This window comes from Esox lucius, chromosome 9 (assembly GCF_011004845.1).
Source record: "Esox lucius isolate fEsoLuc1 chromosome 9, fEsoLuc1.pri, whole genome shotgun sequence".
Lineage (NCBI taxonomy): Eukaryota > Metazoa > Chordata > Actinopteri > Esociformes > Esocidae > Esox > Esox lucius.
In genome coordinates, this window is record NC_047577.1 from 16418821 (window position 1) to 16434029 (window position 15209).

Here is a 15209-nt window from a genome sequence, read left to right on the forward strand (position 1 = left end):
TTCAATACCAACCTGGAAGTGACGTATACAGATTTAATTCCGGGTGATCCTTTAGCCCACCCACAGCGACTGAATTCGATGTTACACAAAGAATCATGGAAGTCACTATAGAAACGATTAGTTATGTTAACGGGTGAATACTTTTTTTTTTATTACCAAAGTTGATAGCAACCTAGAATAGCTAGTGAAAACATAATATAATAATGAAATAATTTCAAGGTTGCATCTTAGCACGTGCGTGAAGTGCCTGGTATTTATGTTGAATAACGAAATAAGTGACCGCTAGGCATGCTGAGTTACTGTGTAAAACGACTAATTTTCATAAATGAGAATGTTCCAAAAACAACACTATGCCGGTTACCTGCTACATGTCAGCACAGCAGGGACCGTGGTATTAAAACTTCAATTTCTGACGCGGAGGATTCTGATCACACCAAAACATTGATGCAAATATGCGCTGATAGGTACTACATTGCTTCTGGTCAACTTAATATAGACTCCTTTCAGCGTGGAACCAGCTGTGGGTATGGACCAATGGGACTGGAACTTCGGAAGAACATTTTGGAACAATGGTGGAAGTCTGTGATAGGTTCCAGGGCTGAGGTGTTTGGGATAAGCACCTTGCATACCAGTAAGGGGAGCAACACTAATATAGATGGACACTGGAGGGTTGTTGACGCTGGGAACATGAGTCAATTACTTACACAGAAAGATTTAAGTAAGGACCAACTTATTCAGAAGCTACAGACTCTTTTTGAGAAAGGTTCATCTGTTCGAACAAGTCTTCTCCAAGGTAACTATCAATAATAGTAACACTCCTGGAAAACATGTCCATCTCCTTTCTCAAGCATAGTTTGTTACCTATGGTTGATGTTTGTCATAGGTGCATTGGAACAATATGTGCCCTCTTTGGAACTGGTGAACAGGAAGCTACCGTTTGGCCTGGCAGAAAAAGGCTTGTGCTTCCAGCCATCAAATGGATCTGATTGGTGAGGCTTCCTCTCCCACCAATGGCACAATGAATTTAGCAACACTCATGGTCTCCCATTGTGATTATTAATAATGCAATAGAAATTTGAGCGTATGTTTAGCCTACACCCTAGGTCTGTCCGCTTGAGATGGAGTAGGGCTAACACCTGGGCATTTCAATTTAGTGTACTCGTGAACTTTAACCGCAAATCTGTCACTGCACCCCTGGCAGCCCAGAGGAAGTTACCCTGGCTTCTCTGGTGTGGTTCTGCTCACCTCGTACCTCCTCACAGTGGCTCGACTACTGGGCACGTCATCGTCTGCTGTGGTGGAAAAAGGTGGGTCTCTCTTGTCCACGTCCAGGACGCTGGAGTCAAATGTTCACTGTTGGTCTACACTTGCTGCGGAACATTGTTGTGATCCATCTGTTCATCCATCATTCAGTTTGCACTGGGCCCTTCTGACTTCAGCTGCATCGACGTGGTGGGTGAGGAGCTGAGAGAAGGGGCAACTCGTGGGGTGAAGATAGTATACAGCTTTCCATGGGGCCAAGAGCCCCTGGAGACACTCTGGAGCCGAGGAAATGCCGACCTGCTGCAGACACACAAGGGTTCTCGCTCCAAACTCCAGGTCAGTACATGCCTGATATTTACTTCCCTATGCATGGCATTACCACATCTGTATGTTTCAGTGTCACAATATACAATTTGGCGTATTGTCCCATGTAGCTGTTGTAATAACGATGCATTAACACAGTTTTAATTTGCTTCGGAAGGACCAGATAAGCAAAGGTTCCATATTGGCTGTTATGTTTCAGTGTCGAGACGGGAGGAAGTCAGTTGTCCCCCACATCGTCTCTGTAACGGGAAACGTGGATCGTGGTGTGCTGGCATATCTTCACAACTCACTTCAGCAAATGAAGAACGCTGATAGCAAGCAGAGACTACACCAGAGAAAGGTGAAGCCAGATTTACAGCTCTGGAACTTCTGAATCCATAATCCCAGTCAGTTTTTGCAGTTCTTTTTTTATTATTTGAATGACCTACATGTTACACCTTGTTGCTATTACAGGTTTTGAAGCTTCATCCCATTTTGGCTCCAGTGAAAGTGGCCTTGGACATGGGAAGGGGACCCACTCAGGAACTTAGACAGGCAGGACAACTGTTGTACAACACAGATTAAGTTACTCAGTTCAACAGTCTTTGGTTTTAATATTTCTGTTTAATCTGCATTTTATTTTAGGTTTGTGAAGGCTTGCTCAAGGAGTTGTTGGAAGGGGGAATCTCTGCATGGCCTGGATATTTTGAAACCATGCCAACTTCTATGGAGCAGCTGAATAGAAAGTACAACCTTTTTCTGGCGTGATTGTTTCATAATGATTTTAGTTCTGGTGTGGTTTTTCAATTAATGTATCTGAATAGTCCAGTTTATACAGTAGATATATAATAAAAACCTGCATTGTTATGTGGGGAATGACCAACATTTTGTAACATGTTGTGTGTAATGTATATGCTGGCAGGTAGCATAGTTGTTAGTGTCTGGGGCCAATAACCAGAAGGTTGTTAGTTCAAATCTCTGTGCCAAAAAGTTAGAGAGAAAAAATAAGAAATATTTTGCCGTCCCCTTGAGCAAGGCACTTTAATTGCTCATATTGTTCAAAAAGAAAATATGCTACATTCCTAAAATGTGAATGGGATTTTGACAGTGGGCTTCTGTTAATCTCAACAAAACATATGCTTTTTAATTTGGATATTTACATTTTGGTTATTTGGCCTTTCTCAGTTACATAATGCCCTGTTTACCTACTGTGTACTGTCTGTGTGTCCAGGTATGATGAGATGGGAGTGATGTTCACGGTGGTGATCAGTGACAGCACACTGGAGAGTGGTCTACTCCAGGTGCGCAGCCGTGACACCACCATCAAGGAGACCATGCACATCTCCGAGGTCCAGAACTTCGTTTCCAGATACATAACTGCTGCAGAGAACATCTGAAAAAATAAGGGGATTTGATTATCTGGCTTGGGTAGCTTGTTTTGGAACCAGGCTGTTTCATTTCATCTGCCAAAGGACAATGAGAAAATACTTAGTTGAAAAATTATATTTGAGAATGACGCACAATGCTTTCTTGTTGCAAACATGACAGTGCCGCAGATTATTGTTTATTTTGAGAAGATCACTCCTCATCACGCCGGTAAGCCAAGGGTTAGAATCAAAATCACTGATTGACGGAGCTATTACATGTAGGCATCACAGACTGAAATGCGTTAGATAACCATACCTCACTCTCTTGAATTTTCTGTATTAAAATATTGACCGTGTTTACAATTTTTACTCTGTGTTAATCATTGTGAATGACTTGTATTCAAATATACTGTATTTTTGTAATGTACACGTCAAGATTTTCATAAAAAGCTACGTCTAGTACGTCGACCCGGTTTTACTTCCGGTTTGTTCGAGCTTTTGTTCGTGTGCTGCTAGCTGAAAAATGGCCGCAGACAAGCTTAACGAAGCAAAATTGTCCACTATGGAAGAAAATAAGGAAAATGCAACGGAAGACGGAATAGGGCTTGAAAGTATCCTTTCTGAATTTATAACGCTGTCCTTGTACGAATGTTATTTGGTAGGTTTTTTCTTCTTAGAAAGTAGTTAGATAACGTTAACTGCCTAGTGAGTAGGTAGCTAACGACGTGCCGAATAGCTAGCGCTACGTGTCATTAGAAAAGAGGATTACATGTTGTTTTCAATAGAATTTATTTTTTGGGGGGTATATTAAATAACATTTACCTGTCTTAACGTACTAGAGCCATCCCATTATGCATGTCCACTTTTAAAGTTTTGTTTTAATGTCTTATCCTATTACAATAACTCATCCTTTCCTCCATGGTAATACTCTATTCACATTTCAGTAGTTAGCCACCTGCCTACCCTCTGAATGTATAATGTTGGTCCCTTAACACTGATTTAAAGTACTCCAAATCATCAAAGATTCCCAACAACAGCACGGCTTGAGACATGGGGATTATCAAAGATACAGGTGAGATGAAAGTCTGGCCGGTGAGACCATATGCGAATGGAAGTTGAATAACTGTAGACCCAGATATACACCTCTAAAATAAAACTGTCTTTTCTCTCTGACCTAGGGGGTACTGTTCCCGGCGTCTGCGTCGTTTGCGCAAGACTCTGGGTTTCAAGTGTGGCAACAGGCACAAGTTCACAGGGAAAAAAGTGACTGTTGACATGCTGTCTGACAACAAATACTCTGACAACAGGTAATGCTACCCCGTTCCACCGTATTACGATGGATGGGGGACCACAGTCCAACCCATATCATGCAAGGGATGCGTAAAGCCTGCTAAGGTCAACTATTCGCTCTGTATGGATTGCTGTTCTATAACTAGAATCCTGGTACTCTGTATTGGTTGCTGTTCTAGAACTAGAATCCTGGTACTCTGTATTGGTTGCTGTTCTAGAACTAGAATCCTGGTACTCTGTATGGATTGCTGTTCTATAACTAGAATCCTGGTACTCTGTATTGGTTGCTGTTCTAGAACTAGAATCCTGGTACTCTTTATTGGTTGCTGTTCTAGAACTAGAATCCAGGTACTCTGTATTGGTTGCTGTTCTAGAACTAGAATCCAGGTACTCTGTATTGGTTGCTGTTCTAGTACTAGAATCCAGGTACTCTGTATTGGTTGCGTTTCTAGTACCAGAATCCAGGTACTCTGTGTAGGTTGCTGTTCTAGAACTAGAATCCACTGCATCTGTATGCACTGGAAGTATTATATAGTTTATATAATGGTTCTTCCCCTAGAAGCAGCAAACTAATATACCACTGCATGTTTCCCCTCTCCTTTCAGGTATCTATTGCTGGTGCTCATGGAGGCTGAGAGGGCTTGGAGCTACGCCATGCAGCTGAAGCAGGAGGCTAACACAGAGCCCCGCAAGCGCTTCCACCTGCTATCCCGCCTACGGAAGGCTGCTAAGCACGGAGAGAGGCTGGAAAAGCTCTGCGAGAGCCCTCGTGTGGATGCTAAGACCAAATTGGAAGCCCAGGTAATGCTTTGAATGGGGGGGGGGGGGGGGGTCTTTAACTAATTTCCTACCTTCATACTTACATTCTAACCCTAACTTGAGGGGCAAAAAGAGCCTGGGTCCAGTTATTTTCGTGCTGTCTGGTCACATAGTTACAATTACTATAGAAATTGAAAAGACTGCACATACGGACCTGGAGCCAGGCTTGTTCGAACAACCATGAATTAACATTCTTGACAGCTGATGCACATGTCCATCTGTAACAGACGTTTTAAGACAAATACCCAGTGGCTGCGCGGTCAGCATTATAGCTCAGCTGCCGCTCGGCTTCCATTTCATGCAGTCCTCGCCACCGGTTGAAATGGCTGATGGGGATTCCATCTGAATAAATAATAATAAATCATGAATAATAAATGTTGTCTGCAGGCTTACACTTCCTACCTCAGTGGCATGGTGCGCTTTGAGCTGCAGGAGTGGAAGGCCGCTATGGAAGCCTTCAACAAATGCAAGTGAGTCTGAGCGCATTAGAACGCAAGGGTGACCTGGCGCTTTGGTTTCTTAGAGCTATTCTTATAAAGAGTAGGGGGATCGTTTCACCTTTGCCAAACGAGGCCTCAAATGCATGCACATTAATCAGTGCGTGTTTATTTTATCCTAACGCATTTAGCTAGGCAGCTCTGAGCTGTATCATTTGACCACAGTTTGCTGAGAATATAAGTCAGGGTAATGCTGTCCAAATTATTTGTCTGTTCGCCTTTACAAGGACCATCTATGAGAAGCTAGCCAGTGCCTTCACCGAGGAACTGGCGGTGCTGTATCATCAGCGCGTGGAGGAGATCTCACCCAACATCCGCTACTGTGCTTATAACATTGGTGAGAAATGCATACAACAATTCACTCAAGCTGGCGTGGGTGTGGTTTTGTCCTTGGTCTCGAAACTGCCCAATGACCTCCTGGCCTTTTTTGCATGATGGTGGACCTCCATCTGCTCCCTCTCTTGGACCTTCATCTGTGGTTTGATTGTCACAGTCCCAGAAGGGCACTTCCTAGAGTACAACATATGAAACCTCTTTAATGTCTTAAGGCAATAGGCTTCACAATGTTTATTGTAGTAAAACACAGGTTATTAAATTAACATTTTTAAGACTTCAGCTAAAATCTAGGCCTTACTAAAGAATTAGTATATAGTACAGTATATTGTATTGTGGAAAGAAGCCATTTCCCAAAGCTCTTTATGGACTTTGTGAGTTCAGTGTCGTCTTGGTCTTACTCCGGTGCCAGCAGGGTTGTGTTGAACATATGAAGAACTGGCTCTTCATAAGAGACGCTCATGCAGTCTTCACCAGACTGAGCATCTGTGAACTCCAGAAGCAGACTTGCAGACTGATTCCAGAAAGCTTATGTACTTCATCGATGGGTGTTTTCCCGCACCTATAGGTTGCGGATGGAGTAGGAATCTTAGGATTGAGTGATGCTTCCTTGTAAATAGGCTCTTGGTCATTCATTATAATTGAAAGATCCATTGAAACATACAACTCTAATCGATACCAAGGTGCAGCATGTGTTTATATTATTGTAGTCCGAGTGCCCTTTCAGTCTGATGGCCTTACTACTTTTGTGCTAGGGTCAGTAGTTTTTCTAATTTGCTAATCTTAACCCAGGCATTTAAAGCCTCTTCAACCCTAGAGCAATACTTCCTCCAGGATGATCCCACAGGAAAATACAAGGTTTATAGGCAACATTTTTGAAACTGAAGCTCTGTCAGTAAAATGTCCTGTCAAATGAATGCAGGGCTTTGTAGTTCCACCAGACCAGGACTGTCCAAACTATGGCCCCAGGGCCCGGTCAGGCCCAATTGGGACTTTTATATACGGCTCGCAACCAAATTTTTAAAGTAACATTACATTAGCTATTCTTGTTGAGTTTGGTGGCAAGAAGTTAACTTTGTATTCTGTTCATCCCTGTTTTCATATACTGGGTAGCAAATTTTCTTAAATTGGAGGTTTCCATTAAGTAGTCCCCGGCTGTTCCTAATTATTAGACATTTTTAAATGAACCTGTTAATATTAGCATTTACCTGTGTGTGCATAAGCATCTAGTGGCTTCAACAGAATAGCCTCAAAGGATACCTTTCTCCTTAGATTAACTTGAGAGGCATACGCCTTAACGTACCCTGCTCTCATCTCCAGGTGACCAGAACGCCATGAATGAGTTGATGCAGATGAGGCTGAGTGCCGGAGGCGGTGGAGGCATGATGGCTGAGAAGCTAGAGGTCAGTATGTAGTCTCGGCCTCGCCGCAAAGCAAGGCAACGTCTGCTTTACTCTGGGACAGTGACGCCAGCCGCCTTTCCATTTGTGCTTGTTTTCCATGCAGATCAAATCACTACGCTCCAGTATGTGCACTGTTGTAGCACTTTGCAGGCCTAATACATGGCTAGCGTTGTCAGTCGTAGAGGCAGTGAGGAGATTAGCACCAATGATAGCTCTGCCTTATGTAGGATGCCTTTTAACCGTCATGTTTTTGCTTTTCTCCCAGGCACTGATTACACAGACGAGAGCCAAGCAGGCAGCCACCATGAGCGAGGTGGAGTGGCGAGGCCGAACCGTGCCGGTCAAGATTGACAAGGCCCGCATCTTCCTTTTGGGCCTGGGGGACAACGAGGCAGCCATAGCCCAGGTCAGTCAACCTAGCCGGGCTACTCGTTCAACATATCCCTTTTGATGGGACTGAGACAAGCTTTACCAAGCTTGTCTGGTTTACATACCGTAGTTGCTGATACCCTGTGGAGAAGATTGTGAAAACAGCATATCTAAAACAGCACGTTGGATTGCCAACTCTTTGGTAGTTGGAGGGCTAGTTACTTGTTAGCTTGGTGAACCAAGGGGATCAATAGATGTGAACAGGTAAGCTTACGGGGGTAGGAGACAAGCAAACGAGTCAAAGATAACTACACGACACAGAACTAATCATCTGTGGGTCTCAGTAGGTGGCGCTCTCTCCACAGTAGCTCTCAAACAAGGTGTTTATTTTGTCAATCAAAACACTGTAGTTGCGAAATTATTTGCAACAAAGAAAGTGGTTTCTCCACATACTTTTCAGATGTTCTATTATTTGCAGTCAACACGTACATTTATGAATTTCTTCTAGCCACTACATATTTATTTTTTTATAAAGACGAGTCAACTACAACTGCCGTTTTAAGAATGGAACTCGACTGCTTTTATGTCACAGGTTTTTTTGTAGTTAACCCCTTTCCTGAAACATTTGACAAGCGGAGTGTTTTGTTAATTGGAATGAACACACCTGAAGTGTGTACCATCTGAATGTCCCACCCCTGCCTGCCTGTGTGCTGGCTTATCTCTACTTGTGCGGTCACATCTGTCACACCCACATCCAGTCAGAGCTACGGCATGCTACCCCGTGCTGCCAAACAGCATTCTCCAGATGGCAACCCACACACTCACCTGGCTCCACCCACCAGCCCAGATCTCTATGAACACATGAGCTTTTGCGTTAAACGTTTTATCAGTTTGCCTGTGTTCCATTTAGCTAGGTCTCTTTTTCAGTTCTTTTTGTGATATTGGAGCGGTTGAGATAAAGGATCCCTCAATTGAGCACTTGTTTCCCCAGGCTCTTGGGTGGTAATGTTAACGTAAATGGCAAGAATTCCCTAGCTTTTTACGCTGAGCCGTGTCAGTGTCTACGAGCATTATGATGCCCCGTATCTATCAATCACATTAAGTGCTTTTTAAAAAAAAAAGGCCTGAAACCCCAAGGAGCAAGCAACAGTGTGGATACACAATGGCAAGGAAAAACTCCCTAAAAGGGTCTGAAACCTGGAGAGGAACCAGGCTCGGAGGGGCAACCAGTCTTCTTCTGGCTGTGCCTGGTGACAACTTTTAGGAGTACAAATTGTAGTAGCTATGGATTGGATTCTTGAAACACTGAAACATTCCGTTGAGACCAGCTGAAGCCAAATGCCATGGCCTCGGTCTAGCCCTGAAGGAATACTCTAGCCCAGTCACCTCCTTAAAAAAAAAAAAAATTGAGGTGACTGGGCATTTACTATAGCCCATCACACATTTCCCACACATTTGGTCTGCCTGGTGGCTGATGCATCATTTGGCATTATCAAAATCTTGGTTTGCAATGTCTCAACTGTTAAAGCAGCGCCTATCATCAACAAGTAGACTAGGACCAGTGTCTGAACTGCCTTAGAAAGGGACCGGACAATGCACGTGTCTTCTCAAACTAGCCTAAAATGTGCCTTTTCCTCGCTGGTTTTAGTGAAACTACATGACTTTCCCATACCGGTTGCAAACCACTTGCAAAACACACACTAACAATCCCCTTTTGAGGGTAATCAATATGCAGATGCCTAGTAGTAAGAGTAGTAGTATGCACGTGTAGCCTTAAATATAGTTTTGCTTGGGAACCCACAACACAGATCCTGAATGCCTGTGAGTTTGAATCACTAGAGATGCAGAATTTTTTGCTTTTCTAACCTCACCCCTAACCTTAACCACAATGGAGTATTAGAAAACCTTCACCCTTTACCATGGTTATTTGCGCAGCGCTTCATTCCGTGTGCGTCTGAATTTGGACGTCGCCAATGCTAATTTGAGTCTGTTTCATGTAGGGTGTAGTGCCTTTGTAGCGCGATCTGACATTTATTTCTGCATGGTTTACATACGCCAAATGAACAACTGTGTGGTTGCCCTGGCCTTCCTGGGCAACCCCCCCCCCCCCCAACCCCCCCACCCCAATTCTATAGTTAGGCTATAGCGTGGCTATCCATTTGTGCAAAAGAAACCGTCATGCAGAAACCGTTTCCACACATTGACCATCCCAGTTCACCCCCACTTTAGGGATCCTTTGACCATTTTAAGAACTGTCATTTAAGGCTGCACGCAAGCCGTGTGATCCTGGTATGCGGTTGACACTTAATGATCATGTTGCTATAGCGTCTGTTTGTTGCATGCATTATGTGCATGCCCCATCCCGGAACACGCCCATATATAGTTCTGGTTTAGCAACCTTGCAGTCCCTTCCTCCCCTTTCGGTGATGGGCTGACCGGTTGTACCAGTCGTGCCAGAGGCTGGGCGTTCCCTGGGTGCTGTTGGACATGATGAGGCACTCCCTGAATGGCAGATGGATAGACGGGAATGTCAAATAGAGCGGAAGATTTGTCAGCAGAGGAATATGTACAGTGATATAAATATGACCTGTTTTGAATTTCATGACTCAGCTCAGGACGCTCTAACCAGGACGTTTGAGTAATTGTCGCTACTGTGATATCGAGACTTGGGATGTTTCCATTGGGGCATCAATCTAAGCTTCTCCGTCCCCTCTTCAGAAACTTGCTAGTTAATCAGCTGGACACTAGGAGGCTTATTGTTTTCAGTGTTGCGGGATATGAGAAACAATGCTACTCTTTCACACGGGCCTTGGGCTACTGTAACAACAGAGACCGTACCAGGTTCTGGAATGTGTGCAGCAACCTGCTCCACTGCATACTTGGGTGTCTCTCCCACTGTCAGTTGCTACTCTGTTTACTTCCCCAAATGTAACCCTAATATTAATTGTTTGTGTGATTTCAGTTTTAATTCACACCGCTTCATTTGATTCAACCGGATGTTAAAGGTTGTTCCAGAATATTTATATTGAGAATCCCAATAACAGTGCAGCGTTTGTTGTGCAAGGACAAGGAGCCCTTCTAACTACAGACTGGCCCTCCCTAATTCCTGTGTCACACCCTGGTTTCTATGACATGGCAGCTGGTTTGAAACCTAGACAAATGTCCCATTATATTGTTTATACAGTGCCACTCAAAGTTAGGACCCACTTACCACTCAAAAGTTAGACACTCTTACCCATTCACTTTTGATTGGTGCTTTGTTTGTCCTGTATTGCAATGTGTCACTCGCAGGCAGCCAATGAGGAGACCAAGGAGCGCCTGTACGAGACCCTTCTAGCTGAGTGCAGAGACACCATCCAGGCTGTGAGAGAGGAGCTGAAGACTGAAGCGGTACGACGGGCTGACTAATGACAGTTAGGGTGATGGCTGGACACATTGGAACTTACAGACTGTTAGGATTGACCTGACTGGGGATAACATGTATACCTGGGGGTTTTGAACTGGCAGCACTTGTTACACACCTCTCTGTGGGTAAATGACCCCTGTCTTTCAAACTCTTCAGAAGCAGCGAGAGAGATCTGATGACGCTGGTGGCAAGGTGTCAAACCTGCAGTTCCTGCACAGGTAAAAAGGGCCATATTTAGTTCATTTCTCAGTGCACCTCATGCGTCTTGCAAACCATCTCCTAGCTGCCGCCTCAACCATATTTCAGGAGAAGATCCAAGGTCTGACCTGCTCTGACTTCACTCATGCATTTTCAGTAATACATTAAATCATTAGTACAGTGTCTGATCATGGGAGCATTCGGTTTGTCTCCTTGCTCCGTAGCTACCTGACCTACATCAAGCTGTGGACCGTGGTGAAGAGGAACGAGAGCATGGCCCACGTGCTCCAGGCCAAGCTCAAGGAGACTCAGCCGGACGAAAACAAGCGGGGCCCTCGCCCGCAGGACCTCATCCGCCTCTATGACATCATCCTGCAGGTACCCACCTTAGTTATGTCTACTGAGGTTCTGAGGGGAGAACATTGTGCAGTGAAACATTTTAGGGTGATCCCAGGAACATGACACCATTCTAAGATATTAAATACAAGCCAAATGTCTCTCCCATATAGTGTTACATGGTCTTATCATTGTGAGCTACTGATTCCTATCATATGCAGAGGATCATGTTAAACAACTTTCACTCACATGCAGGCTTTTCAGAAAGCCTTCTCCGATCAATCTTCACATGGCGTACTCATGATCAGATAGCAGCTGACACACTTACTTCGTCACAGCAATACTTCTTATTGACGTCTCCGTCTCTCTCTCATTGTCTCTCTCTCACTATAGAGTCTGACTGAGCTGTCCAGCCTGCAGGGTCTGGAGGAGGACCACACTTTTCAGAAAGAGGTGGCCCTCAAGATGCTGGTCTACAAGGCCTACAGGTCAGAACACACCACACCACACACACACACACACACACACACACACACGGTGTTCCTCGCCTCAGTATCCTTGCTACTGAGTAGATGGAGCAAACAACAGACAGTCGCTGGCAGCAGCCCTGTCATTCAGCTGGCCAGAAACATGATTAACTCTGTAACCACAGTTACAAAGAAATGTCACCTTTTTTTTCATTCAATATTCATTGAAATGTGAAGTAAGTTGCGTTTTTCAGTGAGGTTTGGTTGAACTGTCTCCTAGGTGTTTCTTCATAGCCCAGTCGTATGTGCTGGTGAAGAAGTGGAGCGAGGCTCTGGTCCTTTATGAGCGTGTGTTGAAGTATGCCAAGGAGGTGCAGTCCAAGGCCAAGAGCCTCAATAACAGCCTCAAGGTAGCACCTCCACTCAGACCCTTGATCTATAACCCCTGACCCTGGCCAATGTGTAAAGATATGCTAACATTCTGTATATTCCGTTTGAGGTTTGAAGAAAGGCAGTGTTTTTGTCAAATACTGACCATGATATTGAATTAATTGGGTTAAATCATACCTCAACAAAATCCACAATGTAGGTGTTCTGTGATGTGTTGGGCATTTATTTTGGACCCTTCCATTGGATCTGAAGCAGGTCGGGTTAATGTGATTGTCATTTCTGGGACTGTGAAATGTCTTACCAGTTGTATCTAACTCACCTTGCCTGTAGGATCTGCCTGACGTGCAGGAGCTGATCACAGAAGTCAATGCTGAGAAATATTCCCTTCAGGCGGCCGCCATCTTAGGTGGGTTGCTGACCAGTAAAGTGTAGCCTATAATTTTTTTATGAGATAATGAGTTACTTAACTTTACTTGTAGGGCCTTTTATATTTAGAGTTTTTGTTGTGAGCTGACGTGTGTGTTACAAAACTGTTGGCCCGGTATTTAGGCTGCTTGTGCATTGTCGCTCAGCAAGGTGTGTTTGTATTTTAGACACAGAGGATACTCCCGAAGCTCCTACTCAACAGAACGTAAGAGACAACACGGTAAGGACAAAGACAACCTGCCTCTCCCAAATAATTGGAAACCAGCTGGAAACCCTCTGGGAACTAGCACACCGGTGCTGTAGCCTAACTAAACTTCCTGTAATTCAGGTTCCAGATTTTCCTTGACGTTCTCTGGGCTACTTTCAGATATTGGTTATTGAGAGAGTTTTCATTAACTAAATAATGAACTGTAGTGACTACTGTTACTGTGTGCAGTGTGCAACTCAACGGAGGGGCTAGTGAAATATACTTTGTGTCTATGAGCATTATCATTATATAATCCCCGCCCCTTTTGTCCATCCAGCCTCTTTGTGAGCGCCTGGAAACCTTTCACCTGGACCCAGCGTTGGTGGGCAAACAGCCAAATCTTGTCCAGTTCCCCCCCGACTTCCAGCCCATCCCCTGCAAGCCACTCTTCTTTGACCTGGCGCTCAACCATGTGGCCTTCCCGCCCCTCGATGACAAGGTGGAGCAGAAGGGCAAGGGAGGCCTGACCGGTTACATCAAGGGCATTTTCGGCTTCGGCAGCTAAATCCACGACTAGGCTCTACAGAGGCCTCCAGGTGCTCCAGTGACCTCCATGATACTGATAGGCAGACTGCCACCTGAGCTGTGGAAACGACGTTTGACGCCTAAAAATGGCACCTTTTTCCCCCATGTAGGGCTCTTCATGTGGAATAGGGTGCCATTTCCCACACTACCAGTCTGACACTTCAGGTTCTAGAGGTTTCCAAGCCTTGTGGTCATTACCTCACGAAACCCTCTTTCATCCCCTGGCCTCTCCCAACAACACTTTTGAGGGAAAACCAGCCTGTTTGGCTTGTTTATTGTTCATCATTTTAAATGTCCCACTCTTAAAAGCGCCTTTTATGTACCCAGTCTCGAATCCAGGATGGAGGTGTCCGAATGTCGTCAAAAGTTTTTCATCAATCACCATCAATAAAGAAACAGTGTAAACGCAGGGACCCAGTATTTCCACAACCAAGCCATGATGTCTCATAACTCCTTTCTGATATAATTTTTGACAGTATGACCACAATGTCACACCTGTCTTAATTGCCTGAACTGTCTGAGTGTTATGCCTAGATTAGGACAGATTCTCATTTTAGAGAATAGTCTTATCCATCTGCCTGCCTTGTCTTGCACGCCATTCCGGTACCAATACATTTTTGCATGGATGGCAGTTGAAGACTTGATCTTATTGATGTACTCGTACAGATACAATGACGTTCAGTGGTCAATGACTTTATATGCTGCACTGAAAAGGACAGTAAAATGTTTGTTTATATTCTGTAATGAAATTATTAAAACGTTTTATGTAAGTTCTGTGTGGCGGAAGACTGAGCGGCCTCGTCCTGACCATTTATGGTCAATAGCGACCTCCGTTTTTCACCTCACCCCCAAAAGGGGCCAGCTTTTACTACTGCTTGGCCAAAAGAACAGTAGTCAGTCTAGAATTATATTTAGTACACGCTATTCTTGTCATATTACAACAGCTTTTAAAGTGAAGGGATTGGGCAGCCCTGTTGTTTGCCCCTTTCACCTTTCTATCCCAGTACCAAAGCCAGTGCTTTTAAGTCTTCAGCTGAATTGAATGGACCTCATATTTGTATCTGCCTATAATAACCCATATTCTACACTGAAGATTTTTCAATATACCCATGAGTTGGATTCTCTTTAATTTGTCTTTAAAATTTAGGTTCAATAGATCTTATACTAAAATATATTTTATTTCATTACATTTTTTGTTTTCCAAAGTTTTCATGTATTAAAGTGGGTTAGGCTAAGATGCATATTGGAATGATTCTACTCATTGCCACCCAAAAGGACTAAAATGTATTTCTGTAACTATGCTGGAAACGTTATGTTCGGTAGAATGGCAAAATGAATAATGAAATGAAACAGCGTGATGTAATTTGTTTGGGTTTCCACACATCTAATTAAAGATATGAGACGCATCTGCACCAAACATGACTTTCTCATTTCTTTGTAATGTTTTTACTGAAAACTCACTTAATTTTTAAATTTGATCATAAAGCGTCAGTTATGGTTGCACATGCTTTCTTCAGTCAAATCTTTCTGCTTTCTCTTGTCACTTTTTTTTTGTGGTTAAACATGACTG

General features: G+C 43.9%; 2 protein-coding genes across 3 annotated transcripts; both read left to right on the forward strand.

Moving 5' to 3' along the window:
- Positions 1-48: 48 nt before the first annotated feature.
- polg2 (polymerase (DNA directed), gamma 2, accessory subunit) lies at positions 49-3401 on the forward strand. Its single transcript, XM_010889419.5, has 8 exons — positions 49-793; positions 884-989; positions 1202-1307; positions 1414-1599; positions 1787-1927; positions 2041-2121; positions 2212-2312; positions 2798-3401. Exons 1-8 carry the CDS (start codon positions 289-291, stop codon positions 2961-2963), a joined length of 1392 nt encoding a protein of 463 aa, XP_010887721.2. The 5' UTR covers positions 49-288; the 3' UTR covers positions 2964-3401.
- Positions 3364-15061, forward strand: srp68 (signal recognition particle 68). Of its 2 annotated transcripts, none has more exons than XM_010889418.5 (16): positions 3364-3544; positions 3939-4005; positions 4112-4240; positions 4829-5024; positions 5430-5512; positions 5767-5876; positions 7193-7275; positions 7541-7681; positions 10936-11034; positions 11207-11268; positions 11473-11626; positions 11978-12072; positions 12332-12461; positions 12772-12847; positions 13035-13087; positions 13392-15061. In XM_010889418.5, the coding sequence occupies exons 1-16, from the start codon at positions 3457-3459 to the stop codon at positions 13617-13619; spliced, it is 1794 nt and encodes a 597-aa protein (XP_010887720.1). In that variant the 5' UTR covers positions 3364-3456; the 3' UTR covers positions 13620-15061. The 2 variants fall into 2 exon arrangements, with proteins under 2 accessions (XP_010887720.1, XP_019905424.1); XM_020049865.3 differs by having other exon boundaries at positions 11210-11268.
- Positions 15062-15209: the final 148 nt, after the last annotated feature.

What these genes read in the sequence shown, in the direction of transcription:
- polg2 (XM_010889419.5), top strand. Translation starts at nt 289, where the DNA reads ATGCTGAGTTACTGTGTAAAACGACTAATTTTCATAAATGAGAATGTT. An exon ending in CCATCAAATGGATCTGATTG is followed by an intron (nt 990 to 1,201) that starts GTGAGGCTTCCT and finishes CACCCCTGGCAG; the next exon opens with CCCAGAGGAAGTTACCCTGG. An exon ending in ATGGAGCAGCTGAATAGAAA is followed by an intron (nt 2,313 to 2,797) that starts GTACAACCTTTT and finishes CTGTGTGTCCAG; the next exon opens with GTATGATGAGATGGGAGTGA.
- srp68 (XM_010889418.5), top strand. Translation starts at nt 3,457, where the DNA reads ATGGCCGCAGACAAGCTTAACGAAGCAAAATTGTCCACTATGGAAGAA. An exon ending in GAAGCCTTCAACAAATGCAA is followed by an intron (nt 5,513 to 5,766) that starts GTGAGTCTGAGC and finishes CGCCTTTACAAG; the next exon opens with GACCATCTATGAGAAGCTAG. An exon ending in GCCTCAATAACAGCCTCAAG is followed by an intron (nt 12,462 to 12,771) that starts GTAGCACCTCCA and finishes CCTTGCCTGTAG; the next exon opens with GATCTGCCTGACGTGCAGGA.